Source organism: Furipterus horrens, unplaced genomic scaffold (genome assembly GCF_987537825.1).
Source record: "Furipterus horrens unplaced genomic scaffold, mFurHor1.1.pri manual_scaffold_9, whole genome shotgun sequence".
In the NCBI taxonomy this organism is placed as follows: Eukaryota; Metazoa; Chordata; class Mammalia; order Chiroptera; family Furipteridae; genus Furipterus; species Furipterus horrens.
Window position 1 is genome coordinate 72124386 of NW_028327179.1, and position 21684 is coordinate 72146069.

Consider the following 21684-nt stretch of genomic DNA (forward strand, 5'->3'; position numbering starts at 1 on the left):
CTACATAGTGATCTGCTGATTGCTACTACTTGTAAAGGTCTTTTGGTGCCTTGGAAGAGACCATGCTATGAACTAATGCTGGCTGCTGCTAGTGCCAGGCCACTTAGTAAGAAGTATAGGGCATGCTGAAACCAGGTGCTGATTGTTTGAGGTTTATGAACCTTTGAGAGGTTTTAGGAAAGTCAGCATGATGAGCCAAGAGAGGTCATTTGTATGGAAGAGTCACTGGACGCAGCCTGGGTGTACTCACATATTAGGGTCTCGGGGATTTATCAGGGCAGGGAGATCAGAGTTAGTGAGGTTAATAGAGACTCAGATATGGTGCCTGCCTGCAGACTCTGTGGGGTGAGGGCTCAGCAAAGGAACAATGAAGTCTGCCAGCAATCCTGTGTGAGACAAAGCTGTCCCTCTAACCCTCACACAGATGCCAGACACGTTGGTTTCTCTCCATATGTCCTGGGCATCTTTTAAGCTGCTGCCTCTGTGCTGGAGCTCATAACAAGTGAGTCCATATAAGTCTGCACACCCCCTTTAACAGGAACACTTTGGACTCCGGGAAACTTTTGCTCATTCAGCCACAATCTTTGCTGGTTTTTTTAGCCAGAAATTATGGGACTTCTCTTCTCAGCACTGAAACTCTAGGTGGAGGGGCCTGGTGTTGGCAGGGACCCCTAGCTCCTCAGCAGAGACCTCTGCAGCTGAAATATCTCTCCTGATTTTTAACTGCCACATGAGTGTGGGGTCATTACATTCTGTATCTCCATTTCTCCTACTTTTCTTGATGTGGCTTCTTCTTTATACCCTTAGTTGTAGTACTTCTCTCAGATGGATTTCAGGTAGTTCTAAATTAAGGTAATTCTGTAGTTTAGTTTTACTATTGATGTGGATGTGGGAGGATGCAAGTACCACATTTTCTATGCTGTCATCTTAAACAGAAGCCTTTATATTATTTTTCTTTATTTATTTTTACAATTAAAATTTGTATATTTTTGTATTTTTGCCTTTTTTAATTGTTGTCCCAATGTTTTCCCATTGCTCTCCCCTGTACCCTCACCCACAACTCCCATAGTCAATCCTCATCCTGTTGTCTGTATCCATAGATTATTTGTACGTGTTCTTTGACTAGACCCTTCCCCTTCTATCCTCTTTGGTCCCTGTCAGTCTGTTCCTTGTTCTCATGCCTCTGGTTCTATTTAGCTCATTTGTTTGTTTTGTTCATTAGGTACCTCTTATAGGTGAGATCATATGGTATTTGTCTTTCACTACCTGGTTTATTTCACTTAGCATAACACTCTCTAGTTTCATCCAAACTGTTGAAAATGGTAGGAGTTCTTTCTTTCTGTTATGTAGTATTCCACTGTGTAAATGTACCATGTTTTTTTGATCCACTCATCCACTGATGGGCACTTAGGCACTTATTGTAAATAACACTGCTATGAACATAAGGATGCATAGGTTCTTTTAAATTGGTGTTTCAGGATGCTTGGTGTATAATCCCAGCAGTGGGATCACTAGATCAAAAGGCAGTTCCATCTTTAATTTTTGAGGAAATTCCATATTGTTTTCCACATTGGCTGCACCAGTCTGCATTCCCACCACAGTGCACTGAGGTTCCCCTTTCTACACATCCTTGCCACCATTTGTTGCTTGTTGATTGGTGAAAGATGGCCATTCTGGCCAATGTGAGGTGCTATCTCATTGTAGTTTTAATTTGCATCTCTCTGATGGCTGGTGATGTTGAGCATCTTTTCATATGTCTAGGGCCCTCTGTATGTCTTCCTTGGGGAAGTGTCTGTTCAGGTCCTTTATCTATTTTTTAATTGAATTGTTTGTCTTCCTCGTGTTGAGATGTATGAGTTTATATATATATGTTGGAAATCAAACCCTTGTCTGAGGTATTATTGGCAAAGATGTTTTCCCATATGGTTGGTTCCCTTTTCACTTTAATGATAGTTTCTTTAGCCAAGCAGAAGCTTTTTAGTTTGATTTGGCACTATTTGTTTATTTTTTTTCTTTATATCCCTTGCCTTAGGAGATATAGTAGTGAAAATATTGCTGTGCAGGATATCTGAAATTTTACTGCCTATGTTTTCCTCTAGGACTTTTATGGTATCATGACTTATGTTTAAGTCTTTTACCCATTTTGAGTTTATTCTGGTGTATGGTGTAAGTTGATGATCTAGTTTCATTTTTTTGCATGTACCATTCCAGTATTCCCAACACCATTTGTTGAAGAGGCTACTTTTACTCCATTTTATGCTCCTTCCCCCTTTGTCATATATTAATTGACTGTAGAGACATGCATTTATTTCTGGACTCTATATTCTGTTCCATTGATCTATGTGTCTGTTCCTATGCTAGTGCCTGACTGTTTGGATTACAGTGGCCTTGTAGTACAGTTTGATATCAGATATTGTGATCCCTCCTACTTTGTTCTTCTTTCTCAAGAATGCAAAAGCTATTCTGGGTTGGTTTTTGTTCCATATAATTTTTGAAGTATTTGTATTAAATCTGTGAAATATGTCATTGTTATTTTAATAGAGATTGCATTGACTCTATAGATTGCTTTGTGTAGTATGAACATTTTATTGATGTTACCTCCTTGGTAAGTTTATTCCTAGGTACTTTATTTTTCTTGTTATTATAGTAAATGGGATTTTTTCCTAGCTTCTTTTCTGATATTTCATTGTTGGTGTACAAAAAAGCCTTTAATTTCTCAATATTGACATTGTTTTCCACTATTTTGCCATATTCACTTATTAGGAAGAGTGGTTTCTTGGTGGAGCCCATAAGGTTTTCTATGTACACTATCATGTGATCTGCAAATAGTGACAGTTTTACTTCTTCTTTCCAATTTGAATGCCTTTTATTTCTTTTTCTTTTCTGCTTGTTGTGGCTAGAACTTTCAATACTAGAAAGCAGACACCCTTCTCTTGTTCCTGATCTTACAGAGAAAAATTTTAGTTTTTGCCCATTGAGTATAGTACTGTCTGTAGTTTCCTTGTATATGTCCTTTATTATGTTGAGGTATGCTCACTCTATTTCCACATTGCGGAGCATTTTGATCATAAATGGGTGTTGTACTTTATCAAGTGCTTTTTCAGCATCTATTGATATGATCATGTGATTTTTGTCTTTCATTTTGTTTATGCGGCATATTACACTCGTGATATGCAAATATTATACCATCCTTGCATCCCTGGGATGAATCCCACTTGATTGTGGTGTATGATCCTTTTAATGTGTTGATGGATCCTGTTTGCAAATATTTTGTTGAGGATTTTAGCATCTATGTTAATCAACAATATTGGTCTATAGCTTTCTTTCTTTGTTGTGTCTTTACCTGGTTTTGGAATTAAGATAATACTGGCCTCATAAAAAGAGTTTGGGAGTCTTCCTTCTTCTTGAGTTTTTTGGAGTAGTTTGAGAAGGATAGGAGTTAGCTCTTCCTTAAATGTTTGGTAAAATTCACGTGTGGAGTTGTCCAGCCCAGGGATTTTGTGTGCCAGAAGTTTTTTGATTAATGTTTCAATTTCACTAGCTGTTATCCATCTCTTCTGACTTTCTGCTTCTTCTTGATTCATTTTTGAAAGATTATGTGTTTCTATATATTTTTCCATTTCACCCAATTTGTCAAATTTCTGGGTATATAGTTGTTCATAGTAATTTCTTACAACTCATTTTATTGCTGTGATATCAGTTGTAATTTCTCCTCTTTTATTTCTGATTTTATTTATTTGGGTCCCTCCCTTCTCCCTCTCTCTTTTTTGATGAGTCTAGTTAAAATTTTGTTGATTTTGTTTATCTTTTAAGAGAACCTACTCCTGGATTCATTGATCTTTTGAACTGTTCTTTTAGTCTCTATCATTTAATTTCGCTCTAGTCTTGATTATTTCCTTCCTTAGACTCACTCTGGGTTTGATTTGTTGTTCCTCTAGTTTTTGCAGATGTGGGTTAGGTTGTTAATTTGAAACTTTCTATCTTTTTTTTAGGCAGGCATATATTGCTATGAACTTACCTCTCAAGACTGCCTTTGCTGTGTCACATATGGTTGGGCTGTTGTGTTCATTTTCACTTTTTTACAGAAATTTTCAATTTCTTTCTTGCTCTCATTGTTAAACCATTTACTATTTAATAGCATGTTATTGAGTCTCCATGTATTTGAATGTTTCTGAGTTTTTTCCTTGAGGTTGGTTTCTACTTTCAAGCCATTGTGATCTGAGAAGATTCTTGATATGATTTCAATTTTCTTGAATTTGTTGAGGCTTGTTTTGTGTTCTACCATGTGAGCTATCCTTGTAGATGTTACATGTGCATTTGAAAAGAATGTATATTTTGCTTCTTTGGGGTGAAAAGTTTAGTATATATCAATTAAGTCCAATTGATCTAGAGCAGTGGTTCTCAACCTGTGGGTTGCGACCCCTTTCACAGGGGTCACATAAGACCATTGGAAAACACATATATAATTACATATTGTTTTTGTGATTAATCACTATGGTTTAATTATGTTCAAATTGTAACAATGAAAATACATCCTGCATATCAGATATTTACATTGCGATTCATAACAGTAGCAAAATTGCAGTTATGAAGTAGCAACAAAAATAACTTTATGGTTGGGGGTCACCACAACATGACGAACTGATTTAAGGGTCATGGCATTAGGAAGGTTGAGAACCACTGATCTAGAGTGTTGTTCAATGCTACAATATCCTTGTTGATTCTTTGCTTGGAAGATCTATCCATTGTTGACAATGGGGTGATAAAATCCCCTCAATGAGTGTGTTGCTATTGATATTTTCCTTGACATCCTCCAATATTTTCTTTATATATTTGGGTGGTTCTATGTTGGGTGATTTATGTTTACAAGGATTATATCTTGATAGATTGTTCCCTTAAGTATTATATAGTGTCCTTCTTTGTCTCTTTTTATGGCTTTTGTTTTGAAATATATTTTGTCTGGTATAAGTATTGCTTCCCCTGCTTTTTAAAAAATGTTGGTTTGCTTGGGAAGTTTTTTCCATTCCCTCATTTTTAATCTGTGTAGGTCTTTTGTTCTGAGAGTCTCTTGTAGATAGCATATACGTGGGCCATGTTTTCTTCTCCATTCAGCTACCTTATGTCTTTTGACTGTAGTATTTAATCCATTTATTTAAGATTATTATTGATAGGTAGTTAGTTATTTATTGCCATTTCTCCCTTTGTACCAATGTTCCTGCCCCTACCCCTCTCTTTCTCTTTCTCTTCATCTTCTTAAAGCAGTCCCTTTAACATCTCTTGTAGTATTGGTTTGGTGGAGATGTATTTTTTTAGCTCTTTTTAAAAATGTTTGGGAAACTTCTTACTTTGCCATCCATTTTTAAATAGAACCTGATAGGTAGAGTAGTTTTGGTTGTAGGCTGTTGCTTTTCATTATTTGGAATATATCTTGCCATTTCCTTCTGGCTTGTAGTTTTTCTGTTGAGTAATAAGTTGGTTGTCTATCAGAGTTCCCTTGTATGTTACTACTTGTTTCTCCTTTGCTGCCTTTAAAATTCTCTCTTTGTCTTTAAATTTTGCCATTTTAATTATGATGTGTCTTGGAGTGGGGCTCTTTAGGTTCAGCTTGATTGGGACCTTCTGTGCTTCCTGGACTTGTGTGACTTTTTCTGTCATCAAGATAGAGATTTTCTGTCATTACTTTTTCTTTTTTTTATTATTACTTTAAATATGTTTTATTGATTATGCTGTTACTGTTGTCTCAATTTATTTTCCCTTTGCCCCCCTCCACCCAGTGACCCCCTCCCTCCAGTTGTCCCCCACTTTTAGTCCATGTCTATTGGTTGTGCATATAGTTCTACTCAACCTCTTCCTGTCTATTCCATTCCCTCCTAATATGCTTCTTAATCCCTTACCATCTCCCTCCCTCTCCCCCTTCCCCCTCACTGCTGACCTCCCCCCAGTATGTTCCCCATACCTATAGTTCTTTTTCCACTCTCATTGCCTATATAGTTTGCCTTTGTTTTGATTCCCTAGCTTCTGTTATTGGTTGTTGTGATGCAGTTTTCATTTTAGTGTTCATAGTTTTGTTTCTCCTTCTTCTAAACAAGTCCCTTTAACAACTCATATAATAGTGGTTTGGATCTAATGAACTCCTTCAGTTTTATTTTGTCTTGGAAGCATTTTCTCTGCCCTTCTATTCTGAATGACAGTTTCACTGGATAGAGTATTCGTGGCTATAGGTTTTTGATTTTCATTACTTTGAATATTTCTTGCCAGTCCCTTCTTGCCTGCAGGGTCTCCCCTGAGAAATTAGCTGATAGTCTAATTGGGACCTCTTTGTACATGATTCTTTTCTTCTCTCTTGCTGCTTTTAAAATTCTCTCTTTATCTTTGATTTTTGACAATTTAATTTTAATGTGTCTTGGAGTGGTTCTCCTTGGGTTCAGTTTTTCTGGAACTCTCTTTGCTTCCTGTACCTATAAGTCTATTTCCTTCTCCAAGTTTGGGGAGTTCTGCTTCTTTATTTTTTCACATAATTTTCAAATTTCTAGTTCTTCTTCTTCACCCTCTGGCAATCCTATAATTCGAATGTTGGATCTCTTATAGCTGTCCCAGAGGTTTCTGATCCTCTACGCACTTTCCTTACTTTTTGTTTTCCCTTTCTGCACTGGTTGACTCTTCCTTCTCTATGTTCCGGTTTGTTGATTTGATTTCTGGATTTTATTTTCTCACCACTTGTCTCGTATGTGTTTTTGTTCATTTCAGTATGAGTGGCTTTCTTTCCTTCCCTGTCTTGTTCAAATCTTTTGTTAATTCTGTAAGCCACCTCATAACAATAGCTCTGAACTGAGCCTCGGAAAGGTTTCTTATTTGTTCGTCTGTCAGATTCTTCATCTGCTGCCTGGTGAGCTGCGTCACCAGGATTTCAGTCGTTGTCTGCTTCATTTTGACAGATTTGTGTTTTGCTTTGCTTCCTGGGCAGGCTGTAGGGGGCAGAGCCCTGTGTACGCATCACTACCCGGCGACCTGTGGTGATCCTGACCTTTTTCGCCACGCTGTGGTGCTTTGTGTGGGGGCGGGGATCCAAGATAGATTCCTGCCATTATTCTCTGCTGGGAGATCGGGATTTGTCCTCCTGCCCTCTGGGCCTCACCGTCCGATGCAATGGGGAGCTGCCTTTCTCCGCATTGGGGTTGTGAGTGGCCAGGGCTCGACTGCAGCCGGGATTGCTCCCCCTGCCGCTCTCCTGACTGCTACTGCAAACAGCACCACCTGACCTTTCCGTTCCAGTTCCGATTTCGCCCCTCCTACCCATCCAGGCGAGCACCACTGGTTTGTAACTTCATATGTTGGGCTTCCATGTAGTTTTACTTTCTGAAATTTCTGGTTATCTTTTGTTATGAGGTAGTTGTATTCCTTTCTAACTGTACAGGGAGACTGAGCGTGTCTGTCTAAGCCTCTATCTTGGCCGGAAGTCCCCTTGTTATTACTTTTTCAAACAGGTTTTATACCCCTTGCTCTTCTTCTTTTTCTGGTGTCCTTGTGATATGGATATTAATATGTTTCATGTTGTCCTGCAGCTCCCTAAAATATCTTGTTTTTTCTGAGTCTTTTTGAGTTTTTTGCTCTTTCTGAGAATTTTTTTTTTACCTGTCTTCCTGCTCACCAATTTGATTCTTTACTTCATTTAGCCTGCTTTATATTCCTTCGACAGTGTTCTTCATTTCAGATATTGTATTCTTAATTTTGTTCTGGCTCTTTTTGGTAGTTTCTATGTCCTTTTTCGTACTGTTGGGGTTCACAGTGAATTCCTTGTAGCTTTCCTGGAGTATTTTGTAGTTCTCACCAAGCTCCTTGTGGATGCTTATAATCATTGTTTTGAACTCAATGTCTGATAGTTTGCATGCCCCTGTTACATTTAGCACTCTTTGGGAGGATTTCTCCTTTCCCTTCAGTTGGGGGTTGTTTCTTTGTCTTCCCATTTTTGTGACTCTTCCTGTTTGTTTCTGCACTAGATTGATGTGCTTTGACTTTCTGTCTTTGTCAGGTGATCTCTATGGTAGGAAACTGTTGGGACGCAGTGGTGCAGTCTCCTTTACTTCTGAGCTTGATGATCTTGGGATACCCTTTATGCCATTTATGTGGGCTCTCAGTTTGTAATTGGGTTTTGGTTGTTCTGTTGTTTTTTTGGTGGGTACTTCCCCATGGCTGGCTGACAAAGAGTCACTCTGCCCACCACATCTTGTATGTTGATGTATATCTGCTGCCAGAACAAAACCTAACAGCCCAGGAAAAAAACCCACACCTGCAAAAATAACCCCCATCCACATCCTCAGTGTCAACAGCAAATGAGCCAATATTAATAAAGGTGTCAAGGGATTAAAACTATTATAAAAAAGGAAAAATGAATATGAGATGAATAAATGAAACAAAATTATTTTGAGAGAGTAGAAGGAGGGGCAATACTAAGACTGAGGAATAGAGATAAGGTGAAGAGAGAAAGAAAGTAAAATTTACATCATAAATTAAAAAGGGTGGGAAAAAGTTGGGATGAAATAAGAGAAGGAAAGCACATAGTATTAGGGTTAAACAGAAATTTATATATATTTTATATATATATATATATATATATATATATATAGAGAGAGAGAGAGAGAGAGAGAGAGAGAGAGAGAGAGAGAGAGGGAGAGAAAGGAAAAGGGAGGAAAAAAGAAAGAAAAACAGGGGTATCAAATTGAGGAAGAAAATCCACCACAGCAATATAAATAACAGAACAAAGATTAATATAGATGGGATGGGAATAAGAGAGAAAAGAGAAATAAAAAAAGCTTAAGGGGTGTCTAAAGGAAGGGTAATTTTGAAGCATAGGGGGAAAATGAATACTAAGAGTGAGGAATGAAAACCAGGCTAAGAGAGGGAAAAATCATAAATTAAATGAATAAAAGAAAAGTCAGGAGGAAAGCAAAAAGGAGTAGGAGAAGGGAATAGTAAAATTTGAGACTTGAAATACAAAAATAGTGATGATCTAGAAATGAAATTGATGAAATGCAACAACCACCATATTTACAACCCACAATCAAAGATTTATAATGATGGAGAGAAAATAAGGATATTTTACAAATGGGAAAAAGAATGTGAGATGACTAATGATGAGTGGTTTTGAGAGGTTGCATGGGGGATAAATAGTAAGAATGCAGAATAAGAACAATTCATAGCAAGAGAGTACAGTAGTCCCTCTCTCTATAGCAGTTCACTTAGCCTCAGTGTATCGCAGGATTTTTAAAAATATTATATTTAATTATTTATTGTGAATTTTTTGCTATATTGCAGGATTTTGTGGTACTGTACACATATGTTCTTTAAGTTATGTAGGTTTAAGAGTGTAGAATAAATGTAAGTTTCTACTTCGCTGGGATTCTAGAATGTAATACCCATGATAAGTGAGGGAATACTGTAAATAAAATTTAAAATGAAAATAAGGAAAGAAAAGGGTAAAATGGATTTAGGGAAAGGAAGGGCAAAATATGAGATTTGAAATAAACTATAATATAAAAACTAGTGCCCTAATAGACACAGAATTGAAGAAAAAGAAATGGATGTTAAAAAGCCATGCAGAAAAGAAAATAACACTAATCATGAAGAAGACCGTGGTAGAATTCATCTCAGTAGAATCTAGCTTTACCACTCTTTTCTCTTTCTTATCCACCCCTGGTAATGTCAGAAGGTGTCTCAGTCTGGTTGTAGGCGGTCTATTCAAGACTACTAGCAATCCACAGTCTGTGGCTGTCTCCTTCAGTTGTTAATCTATTCAATCTGTAATCAGCAGTCAAGGTTAAGAACCACAGGGTGGGGCAGAGTAATTCCTGTGGCCGGGATACTGCTTCCCCTCCAACTAAAGCCACTTGGAGGCTAGTGGTCTGGTTGAGCAAGATGGCTTCTGCAGTATGGAGTATAACTCAGCATGGGGATCCTCTCAGCTGCTCCCTCAGTTCTCTCCGCAAAGCCACTGCCCCAAACTCTCCTCAGCTGTCTCTAGTCCAGTCTCCCTCCTTTTGTTAGAGCCCAGGGTAAGTGGCTACAAATGATATTTTGTGCATTGGCCCTTTTAAAGGCTCTGTGGATCTTCAGTCATCTCTCCCTGGCAAAAAAATCCCCACCACTTTTCACAGCTGAACTTTATTTGGGTGCCTTTCCAGCTCTGGTGCTGTAAACTGTGGAGCCCAGCCTGGGTTTTAGACCCAATATTTCTCAGGGAAAAGCCCCCCAAAGAAACTCCATATTTATACACAATCATTCCCCATCCCCTTTTCTTCCCCTGTCCTAGGCAAATACTAATATACATCTGTCTCTGTAAATGGGCCTAACCTGAATATTTCATATAAATGGAACAATGTGGCCTTTTTTGACTGGCTTCTTTCGTGTAGTGTAATGTTTTCAGGATTCATCCATGTTATAGCATGAATCTGTACATCTTTCCTTTTTATTGCTGAATAATATTCTGTTCATGTGAATATACATTTATCCATTCAGAAGTTGGTAGATACTTGAGTTGATTCTACTTTTTTTCTCTTATAAAAATGGTGCTATGAACATTTATGTGAAAGTTTTTATGGGACATACATTTTTATTTCTCTTGAGCATATGCCAAGCAGTGCAATTGCAGGGTCTTGTGGTAAATATATGTTTAATATTTTGAGAAACTTTCAGGCTGTTTTACAAAATGGCTGCATCATTTTATATTTCAATCAGCAGGGTATGTGTGTTTCAATTTTTTCAGACATTATTATCTGTCTTTTTTATTATAGTCATTCTAGTGCATATGAAGTGGTATTTCATTATGGTTTTGATTTCCATTTCCATGATGGCTAATGATGTTGCACATCTTTTCATGCTCTTATTGGATGTTTGTTTATTTTCTTTGGGGAAATGTCTATTCAGATTTTTAACCCATTTTTAAATTGTTTTTTTTTTTTAATTATTGAGTTATGAGTCCCTTATATATTCTAGATACAAGTTATCAGATGTATTATTTTTGAAAAATTCTCTCATTCTTTGGGTTATTTTTCTACTTCATGTCCTTCAAAGCACGAAAGTTTTAAATATTTTTGATGCCCAATTTATCTGCTTTTTTTTTTATATTGCTGCTTTTCCTTTTGATGTTATATCTAAGTGTCTACTAGTTTATAAAATTAGTCCTAATATGATAAATATGGCACAGGTTTGGACTTTGCCATCACAGTACTGGTTTTTAATTTCAACTCTGCACTGGACAAATTATTGAATTCCCTCAGCCTTAGTTATTCATCTGTAAGATAGAGATAACAATGGAATTTATTTCTTGAATTGTTGTGGAGATCATATGAAATAAGGTATGTAAAATAGTTAGATAGTTTTGCAGAGCTGTGGAAATACTCTACTGTTAGCTATTATTTTTGTCATAATCCCAATAATAATAAACTCTAGCACTCTGAAAGTTAAACTGATGTCAAGAAGTTTATATGAAGATGTTTCTAGTGATGAACAGTTATAATGTTTTATAGGTCATTGAATTTGGCCCCCATGAAAACTAGGTACAGTAGATATGGTAATTATTTCCAGGAAGAGATGCAGCTGAGAGATCTTAACAAGAGTCTTTTTCAAGGTCATATGACTGGGCGATGATAAAGACAGGATTAAAACCTGGGGTGATCTTCTTCTGTTTTTTTTTTTTTTTCCTTAAAATCATTAGTTGTTTCAGTAACAGATTTGTCATTGGACTTGGTGACTGTGACTTTGTGGTCTGAAGTATTAACTCAGACAACCACATCAAAAATAAAGATAAAAAGCAATGGTATGAGAAATTATTGATAGTGAGCATTGTCTGAGAATCAGAGTTAGAACATATTTGACCAGAAGAGTTAGGTTCATAGATAGCCTTAGAAAATAATTAACTATAATTATATGTATATTATTGTTTAAATAAAAATAACTTCCTCCTTATTTCCAAAGTTACACGTGTTCATTGTTAAATATTAGAAAATATAGATAAACATAAAAGAAAATATCTTTCCAGACACTTGCTTAATATGCTTACATTCCTAATACATTTATACTTAGAATAATCTCATAAAGTGGACAGATAGATTCTTGTATTTAGTGTTTGGATTCATTAAGCATGGAGTTAAATGAGTTTACATTAGGATGATTGTATGGTTTTAAACTCTGGGCCTCCAGAAGATTTTTCAGAATTGGTTTGTGGTCTTCTGTTGAGAAGAAAATAATTGCCTCCAGATCTTCTGAAATTGATTGACTACATTTACTTTACTGTTTACTCATCTAGAAAGAAAAAATGAAGTATAATTCTCTTGGTACATTAGATGTCATGAGTAATTAACTCTCTAATAGAAAAATGGCTGATCTTTAGCAAGCATGTACTTCCTAAAGGTGATTGAGTGGACTGAAGTGATTATTGCTTATAAATTCCCACTTTATAGAAAAGCAGCAAACACTGTTTAAATACCTTGTGGAAACAGAGAACAGTTACTCACCAACCTGACCTCAACTCCAGTGTTGTGATTTTGGGGTGCATTTTTTAATCCTATAAGTTTCATACTGGACTTTTTAGAGTTTGATTCCACTCTTAGTTTTATTTTCACTAAAATTCATTGAAAAAAATATATCTGAGTATAAGGTAACATTGAATCTAAGTTGATAAAATAATGGTGACATTTGGAGTGTTATTTATGAGGTTAAAAAGAATCCTTATAGAGATGAGATGACTTCTGGTCAAGTCAATTTTTCCCATTGTAGCCATTTATCTAACTAAAGCAAAGTAGTAGAGCTATGCTGCAGAAGTTTGAGATTTATTACCACATTTTGTTCTAATGATTTTTCCTCTTTCCTCTGCTTGAACTTCAACATTTTCTGTAGTTAGGACTACCCAGATCTTTTTTAGCTATTTAAATCTCATGGTACATATATTGGATTATGCAAAAACCTCCAGTGTTTTAAATTTATCTACACAAATTAGTTTAGAGTAATTTCTACTTAGGTCTTCAAGTATTAATTACTTTTTAAAATATTTTATTTCTCTATTTTTAGAGAGAGGGGAAGTGAGGGAGAAAGAAAGGGAGAGAAACATTGATATGAGAGAGAAACATCAATTGGTTTCCTCCTGCACATGTTCCAGTCAGAACTGAACCCACAGCTGAGGCATGTGCCCTGATTGGGAATTGTACTGTAGATCTTTGGCTTTGCAGGACAATGTCCAACCAACTAAGCCACACCAGTCAGGGCCTCAAGTATTAGTTATTTAATTCAAAAAAGGAGTGTATGAGTTTGTTAATGTTTAGAAGTGTCATGCAACCTGTGGTTTGAATTTGCTGTTTTATTTGGCTAGTTAAGTAACAAGTAATGTTAAATACTGTGGAAGCCTGATTGTTTTATACAAACAAAATCATTGTGAACTAAACAGATCTGATACCTGCCCTCCATCTTAAATTTTAGCAGCTGAAAATGTCAGATGCCTCTGTTGGATTAGTAAAACCCAAATGTCAAATGGAAAAATGATTATAAGCTTTAGTTATGTAGTTTTAAGGGGATAGATTCCATAAAAATCTAGGCTTTAATAGTGGCTATACTTGGAAAATTCTTTTTATTATAAGAATTACAAGTCACTATATACAAATATTGGAAGCTTTGTCCTAAAAGTAAAACTAATTAAATACAGTTACATCTTTGTGTGTGTGTGTGTTTAAATAAAAAGTAGTGATAGCATTTTTCCTCAATAAAACCTGGAGCCTCTCACAGTTAAGTGGACAGAATAGGGAATCTGTGGTACTAGACTTTTTTCCAAAGTCAATTTGAAACTTTTAAATTACAAAACACTATATACCTAGGGATCTCTGTCTGCTACCATATAATTAATGATTAGCTAGTTTCTGTTAGAAATAATGAGAACTTTGGAAACTATTTCTAAGTAGATCAGTTTATATGTTTATTGTCAATATATAGCGACTGCTTAAGTATGAAGGAGAATTGATAAGATCAATTAAAAGTGAGAGGAAGAGATAGATGGTGGGAGCAAATTCAAGGAGGAGGAAGGATAGAGTTTATTTCTTTTGGTGAACCTGCTTTGTTTCATGAAACACCTGGACACATGTTCATTTTTAATTATAGAAATTCTGTCTGGGCATTCCTAAATTCTATCCAAGTATGTTTAACCTCCTCAGAATGATTCAAAAGCAGTGGTAGCTGAAGTTTTACAGTAACTAATATTTCATAAAGTATCTAATTATAGATATCCAAAATTTCTGTTGTTTTGTTTTTGTATTTCTAAGACTGGCTTGAGGTAGGCATGAAAAACTCCTTGATGGGGCAAAAATTTTATTCAATTTTTATTAGTTTAACCTCACAGAATAAATTCTTTTCTTAAGATAACTCTGGTAATTACCAAAGTTAATTGATTTTAGTTCTCATAATTTACCTTAAGTCAAGTTTCTATTTCAGAGCTACAAATATAGGTTTACTGTGGTGAACCTATCAGGAAATACTAAATTATATTAATAATTTTAAATGGTTAACACATTTTTATACTACTGAATATGTTTTGTTTGATCATGCTGGGACATGGAACTCGATAATCAAAACTAGATGTTACAGTGTAACATACATATTAAAATGGGCACAGATAACACACGAAGTTTTTATAAAAGCGGCCCACAAATTGTTACTCTGAAATGAGATGGAGACTCATTTATGGGAATAGTCATCAGCTCTTAGATGTGCATGAAAGATGTATGTTTATATATTTTTAAAAGAGATGAAAAGATTTATTTTTAAATTTACCCAAAATATATTTGTGTATTATTTTTACAGACAGTGAAATTCTATTTATTTGTAATTTTAGCATCAAATTTTAACCATTTCAAATAGTGAAATGCAAGGTTTATTGAGAGGTGAAATATATTTTTCCTCTTACTTAATCTTCTATAGGCCCTTTTCTTACTGTCCTCAATGCCATTACACTGTTCCAAGGCTTTCAATCATCTGGCAACAGTGATCTGCTATAGTTGGCCATTTCTTATAGTTAAATTTTTAAGGACATTTGTAACCTGGCTGTTAAGCACAACTGGTGTTGAAAATTAAATCATCTACACTTACAGTTAAATAAATTATATTAAAACAAAGGCAATAAAAACTCAAAAGTTTTCACTACCTAATTATTTTACATCTTACTGTTATCCATATTATTGAGGTTATTTATGTTCATTGTATCTCAATGATAAACATTTTACATTATGATATGCAACTGTGTATCTCTTCCCAACTATGTGTTCACTGACTTCATATTTGATGACTTATAACTGGTCATAGTGGGAGTATCTATTTACACCAGAGAAACTGGAAAATGACATTAGTCACTTTTTTTCCTTTGCTTTTTGTTTGTCCTGGGGAAAGGATGGTTAAAGATTTGCCAGCACACTATACCACTACCTGCAGACTGTCAGCTTTTGATCTTCCTGCTTTGAGGTTCAACTTCCAGCTGCTTGTCTTGTACAATTCACCATGCTTAATTTTCCTAAATAGGGAAAGTTGAGTATGGCAAAGGAAGGAAGTTAGACAAATGTGGTAAAAAAATCTACAGTTTTCACCTTTAGTAACAGACGAGTTAGTGTCTCTGAGTCTCTATTATTTTATCCTTAAAATCAGACAATGTTCTCTTTTTGTTCTACTTAACAAGATTTTAAAATTAAAATCACAACATGCTATGTTTGTAAAATCTCCTTGGAAAATGCTATATACATATACATTTTTTAGTAATAAACAGTTGCTTCACTTTTTCACTTCCTGCGTTAAGTTTACAAAGGCTCATGACCAACAAGATGGAGCTTATATCCTAACTTGCTGTCCCCAATTTTTCACAACCTAACTTCACCTAATTTCCAAATTTACTTTCAGTGCTTTATGTTTGATACTGGGATGGTGCTGTGTGTGACATCACCTTTTCCATGATGCCCGGTACACTTGTTGTATTATCGTGGTACTTCTCTAAGTATACCATGATAGACAGTTCCCAACTATTTTCATTCCTGTTATCCAGGAAAAATTTTCAATGAATCAGACTGGACAATAAAGACAAAACCTAATTATCATCCTTTTTGTTAAGGCTCTTGTTAAGATGCAAATATTGCAAGTAAATGGAAAAAAGGTGACATTAAACCATTGTCACTCATTGATATCTTGGCAAGAAATGATTAATGAAATTACTAAGCCTTCAAGTTGGGCCCTAATTCAGTTAACTTCTAAGGAAGGACAAGTTATAGAGACATCAGGAACGTAAGGCAGGGTCCAGCTGAGGAAGTTGGAGACAAAGGATGTGTGAACAGGAAACTGGGCCTGTTTGATTAACTGGTGGCTAACAAGCAGTTTGATATATTACCAAAGTCTCAATGACACAAAATTTTAGATATCTATAAAGAAGAAAAGGATTCCAAGGGAAAGAGTATACGCTTGGAGATCACTATTTCCAAATTCAATTCATTTCTTCAATAAATGAAATTTCACTCAAATTTCATTTAGGAATTTCTCTTTCTACATGATTTCTTTGTTTCATATTTTTCTCCTCCTCCTCCCTCCTTTCTTTTCCTTCTTCTTTTTAGTTTATCTATCTCTGTGAAGATTATTCTGCCTTCCCATAAGAATTAGAAACAATATACTTGAAAATAACTGAGCTATCTTGCCTAATTATTTACCATATCAGCTTCACCAGTTTCTGTCATAAATTCTTATTTATGATGTGGGGTAAGGGGACGAAACATAAGAAAGTTATGACCCCCACCCTCAAGTAGTAATTCCGATGTGATAATTAAATAAACAAATTGATAAAACTACTTTTTAACCCTCCTGGTATATATAGTCAGTTTATTAAACAAATAGCTCATTGCTGAATGCCAAGTATCATGTGCTACAGTAACAAAACTATGTAAGGGTGTTGATTGAGAATCTATCTTCTTATCATTCACAGACCATTTTATATTTGAAGTGGTAGAGACTGGACTTCAGCAATTATAGAAAACTATAAACTCCAAGTATCTGCTTATTTTGGGGCTGCATTTTTTTTTGAAGAATACTTTTAATATAGAATGTTTAGCAGTTTGTTTTTTCCTTTAGAAAGGATTCTACTATCATTCTCAATTCTTTCTGACAAAGCTACAGTAACATTAGTTCAGAGATACTAGTGTTTTATACAAATGTGTCCTGTAAATATGAAACTCTGGTATTTATAAATAAAGTTGAATTATGTTATTCATATTTATGTCTCCACATGCCAGAATATTTGAAATAATATCAGATTACAAGTCTATATTTGAGACTATATCAAGTATATATTTCTATCTGTTCTTCTCTTTATTTTAGCTGGACTACACCAATTTTGAAGAAAGGGTACAAACAGCGCCTGGAGTTGTCAGACATATACCAAATCTCTTCAGCTGATTCTGCTGACAATCTCTCTGAAACATTAGAAAGGTATGTTCATTACATTGTCCATTGTAGAGAGAAATTAATATTATTAATTACTTATAAAACTGACATATCAGAGGGCTTAATTTGTAAAATAACATATAGAAAATAGGAGCATATGCCTGACTGGGTTGTTCAGTTGGTTGGAGTGTCATCCCATTCACCAAAAGGTAGAGGGTTCAATTCCTGGTTAGGGCACATACCTAGGTTGTGGGTTTATATCCTGTTTAGGGCATTTATGGGATCACATTGATGTTGCTCTCTTTCTTTCTTCTTCTTTTTTTTAATATGCTTTATTGATTATGCTGTTACAGTTTTCGCAATTTCTTTTCCCTTTGTTCCCCTCCACCCATTCACCCCCCTCTAGTTATCCCCTCCTTAGTTCATGCCCATTCATTGTGCATATAGTTCTTCTCAACATCTTCCCGTATACTCCACTCCCTCCTACTATGCTTCTTAATTCCTGTACAATCTCCCTCCCTTTCCCTCTTCCCCCTTCCTGCTGACCTCCCCCTATAATGTTCCCCATACCTATAATTCATTTCCCACTCTCATTGCCTACTTAGTTTGCCTAGCTTAAGTTCCCTAGCTTATGTTGTTGGTGGTTGTGATACAGTTTTGATTTTAATGTTCATAGTTTTGATCCTCTTTCTCCTAAACAAGTCCCTTTAACATTTCATATAACAGTGGTTTGGATCTGGTGAACTCCTTCAGTTTTACGTTGTCCTAGAAGCACTTCCTCTGCCCTTCTTTTATGAATGACAGCTTTGCTGGATACAGTAATTGTGGTTGTAGGTTTTTGCTTTTCATTACTTTGAATATTTGTTGCCAGTCCCTTCTTGCCTGCAGAGCTTCTTTTGAGAAATCAGCTGATAGTCTTATTGGGACCCCTTTGTATGTAATTTTCTTCTTCTGTCTTGCTGCTTTTAAGATTCTCTCTTTATCTTTAATTTTTGACATTTTGATTGTAATGTGTCTTGGTGAGGTTCTCCCTGGGTCCAGTTTTTTTTGGAATGCTCTGTGCTTCCTGGACCTGTAAGTCTATTTCCTTACCCAAGTTAGGGAAGTTCTGCTTCATTATTTTTTCCCATAATTTATTTTTTAATTTTTTTATTTTGGTTTTTCAATTACAGTTGTCCCCTTTTCCCCCAATTTCTCTCCCCCACCCAACCCACCCCCTCTCCCACAATCATATCCCTCCCCGTTGTCCATGTCCATGAGTCTTTCATACAGGCTCTTTAATTAAACCCTTCCCTTACTTATCCCCCTTCTCTCCCTCTCCCCTCCCCCCTATTTTTCCCATAATTTTTTAATTTCTAGTTCTTCTTCTTCACATTTTGGCAGCCCTATGATTTGGATGTTGGCCCGCTTATAGCTGCCCCGTAGGCTTCTGAGCCTCTCCTTGTTTCTCTCACTTCTTGTTTTCTCTTTCTGCACCGGTTGACTGTTAGTTCCTTCCCTATGTTCTGATTTGTTGATTTGATCCCTGGTTTCCTTTCCCTCACCAGTAATTGTGTATGTGTTTTTGTTCATTTCAGCAGGACTAGCCTTCATTCCTTCTCCGTCTTTTTAAAAACCTACTGTTAGGTCTGTAAGCACTTTTATAACCAAACCTCTGAACTGAGCCTCAGAAAGATTTTCTATCTGCTGCTTTGGTAGATTAGATATTTGCTGTCTGGTCAGCTGTGTCACCAGGATCTCTATCCTGATCTGTGCCATCCTGACAGTCTTCTGTTTACCTTTGCTTCCTGGTGGGGCTGTCACACCTCCTACGCTATAGGGCGCGGAGCCCCGGCACTCATCACAACTGGGTGACCCTTCTCACCACGCTGTGGCATTTTCTGTGGGGGTGGGGTCCAAGATGAATTTCTGCCATTCACTCTCTGCTGAGAGACTAGGAGCCTCCTCCTCCATCCCCTTCCCTTTGGGCCTCACAGTCCAAGGCAATGGGAGTCTTCCTTCCCCGGCATTGGAATTGCAAGCTGATCGGTCTGGTCTGCAGCCAGGGGTGCTCCCCAGACACTTCCCATCTCCCCTTAAATACAAGTGTCTGTGCTTACCACTGTCCCACTGCTGTTGCTGCTGCTGCTTCTGCCAGCACAGCCTGACCTCTCTGCCCCAGCTTCACCCCTCCTACCCATCTGGATGAGCACCACTTCTTTATAACTTCATACGTTGGACTTCCATTTATTTTCTTGAACTTTTGGTTATTTCTGGTTTTGTGGTAGTTGTATTCCTTCTTAGTTGTGGAGGGAGACAGAGCGTGTCAGTCTAGGTCTCCATCTTGCCCGGAAGTCTCCTGTGTGTGTTTGCCTCTGTGTGTAGAGCTGTCATAACTGTTACATTGTAAGGGGCAGAGCCTTAGGGATTCGTCAGTACAGGGTGACCTGTTTCCCCATGTTGTGGCGCTGTATGTTGGGGAGGGGCCTGAGAAGGAACAATGCCACTTGCTCAGCACTCATCCCTTTTCCAGGCACTTTTCCCACTTCTGTATGGGACTGGTGCCTCTCTAGCTGTTGCCCTGGCTGTTCTTCCCAGAGTGGATGGGTCTGCAGACATTCCAGGACTTGGAGGGAGGCCTTTAAACAAGTGGATTCTGCTGAGATACTGGCAGTTTCTGCCTCTGCCCCAACCCCCACTGGTTTGCACAGCCAGGAGCCATGAGGCTTGATTTTCCCCAGTGCTGGGACCATGAGCTGCAGGGTCTGGTGAGGAGCTGGGAATGCTCCCCAGGTGTTCCTCCTGACTTTTAAAAACATGTAACTGTGCTTTATGCCGACCTGCCGCTGGCACCACTGCTGCCACCACCACACCGTGTCCTCTCCACCCTGGCTCCGCCCCTCCTACCTATCTTGATGAGTATTTCTTCTTTATATCTTTGTTTGTTGGACTTCCATACAGTTTGATTTTCTGGAACTTCGGTTGTCTAGTTTTGTGGTAGTTGTATTCCTTCTTAGTTGTGGAGGGAGACACAACATGTCTGTCTATGCCTCCATCTTGGCTGGAAGTCCTCCCTTTCTTTCTCTGCTTCTGTCTCTCTCTCTCTCCCTCTTCCTCTCTCTGAAGTCAATAAATATATCATCCCTGGTTGAGGATTAAACATTAAAAAAATAAAACAGGAGCATCTTATGTTCTTGCTGAAATCTTGCTCAATTAGAAATTAAACAGTGAAAAGATGAAAGAAAAATAGCATTTTTTGGAGAAATTATTTTTTCTGAAAAAATACATATTTGAGTTCTAAGACATTAACACTCTTTGAAGTATATTAGGTGGATTTCGTGAAGACTGAAATAACAGCTATATGAAACAAATTATATATATTTGCCCCCAAAATTCTAATATCTGATTATAAATAAAATCTTAAAGTAATGGCTATAAATAGTAAATAAAAATAAAAGATTCATAATTTTGAGTATCAAATGCCAGGTATAGTGTTTCTTTTCAGCCACTATGGTAGAAAAGCATTATCTCCATCTTACAAAAGAGCAAACTGAGGCTCAGAGAGTTGATTGATGTAATTTTCCAGCTAATGACTGATGGAGCCATGATTCTAACCCAAGGTCTGTATTCCTGGTCTCCCCCCGAACAGTGTTTCCCATTGCAAGAACTCCCCTTTTCTAAGAGTACAGTATTCCCTCATTTATCATGGGTATTACGTCTAGACACCCCCCCACCCCCGCAAAGTAGGAACCTTACATTTATTCTACAGTCTTAAATCTACGTAACTTTAACAACATACATATACAGTACCACAGAATCCCGCGATACAGTAAAAATCCACGATAAATAATTAAATATAATATTTTTAAAAATCCCGTGATACAGTGAGGCCACGATAAGTGAACCATGATATAGAGAGGGACTACTGTATTGGTTAGAACCCTTTGATTGCCAGTGAAAGAAAACCAATTACTATCTTAAGTAAATAAAAAGAAGGAATTTATTGACTCATGTGGTCTAACTCTATGAATGCCTAGATAAAGAACTGACTGACCTTAGAGATTCAGTGGAACCAGGGACTCAAATGTGTTGGTTTTATTTTCTCAGATGTGCTTCCTCCTTGCAGACCACAAAGAACAGAGCCCTTTCTTTTTGGTCAAATGTGAAAAATTCCAGAGACCCTTGAGTCACATGCTCACTCCTTGGACTAACCACAGTCAATGAATGAGCTAGAGTTGGTCTTGTGCCAGCAGCACAAGT

The 21684-nt window shown here is 36.8% G+C and overlaps 1 protein-coding gene across 1 annotated transcript in view; it reads left to right on the forward strand.

Annotated features, from left to right (window-relative positions):
* The window catches only part of CFTR (CF transmembrane conductance regulator), a 265793-nt gene that overhangs the window by 31855 nt on the left and 212254 nt on the right, over positions 1-21684 (forward strand). Inside the window, exon 2 of the mRNA XM_090287405.1 lies at positions 17380-17490. Coding sequence (XP_090143531.1) covers positions 17380-17490 — 111 coding nt within the window. The remainder of the gene's footprint in view (positions 1-17379; positions 17491-21684) is intronic.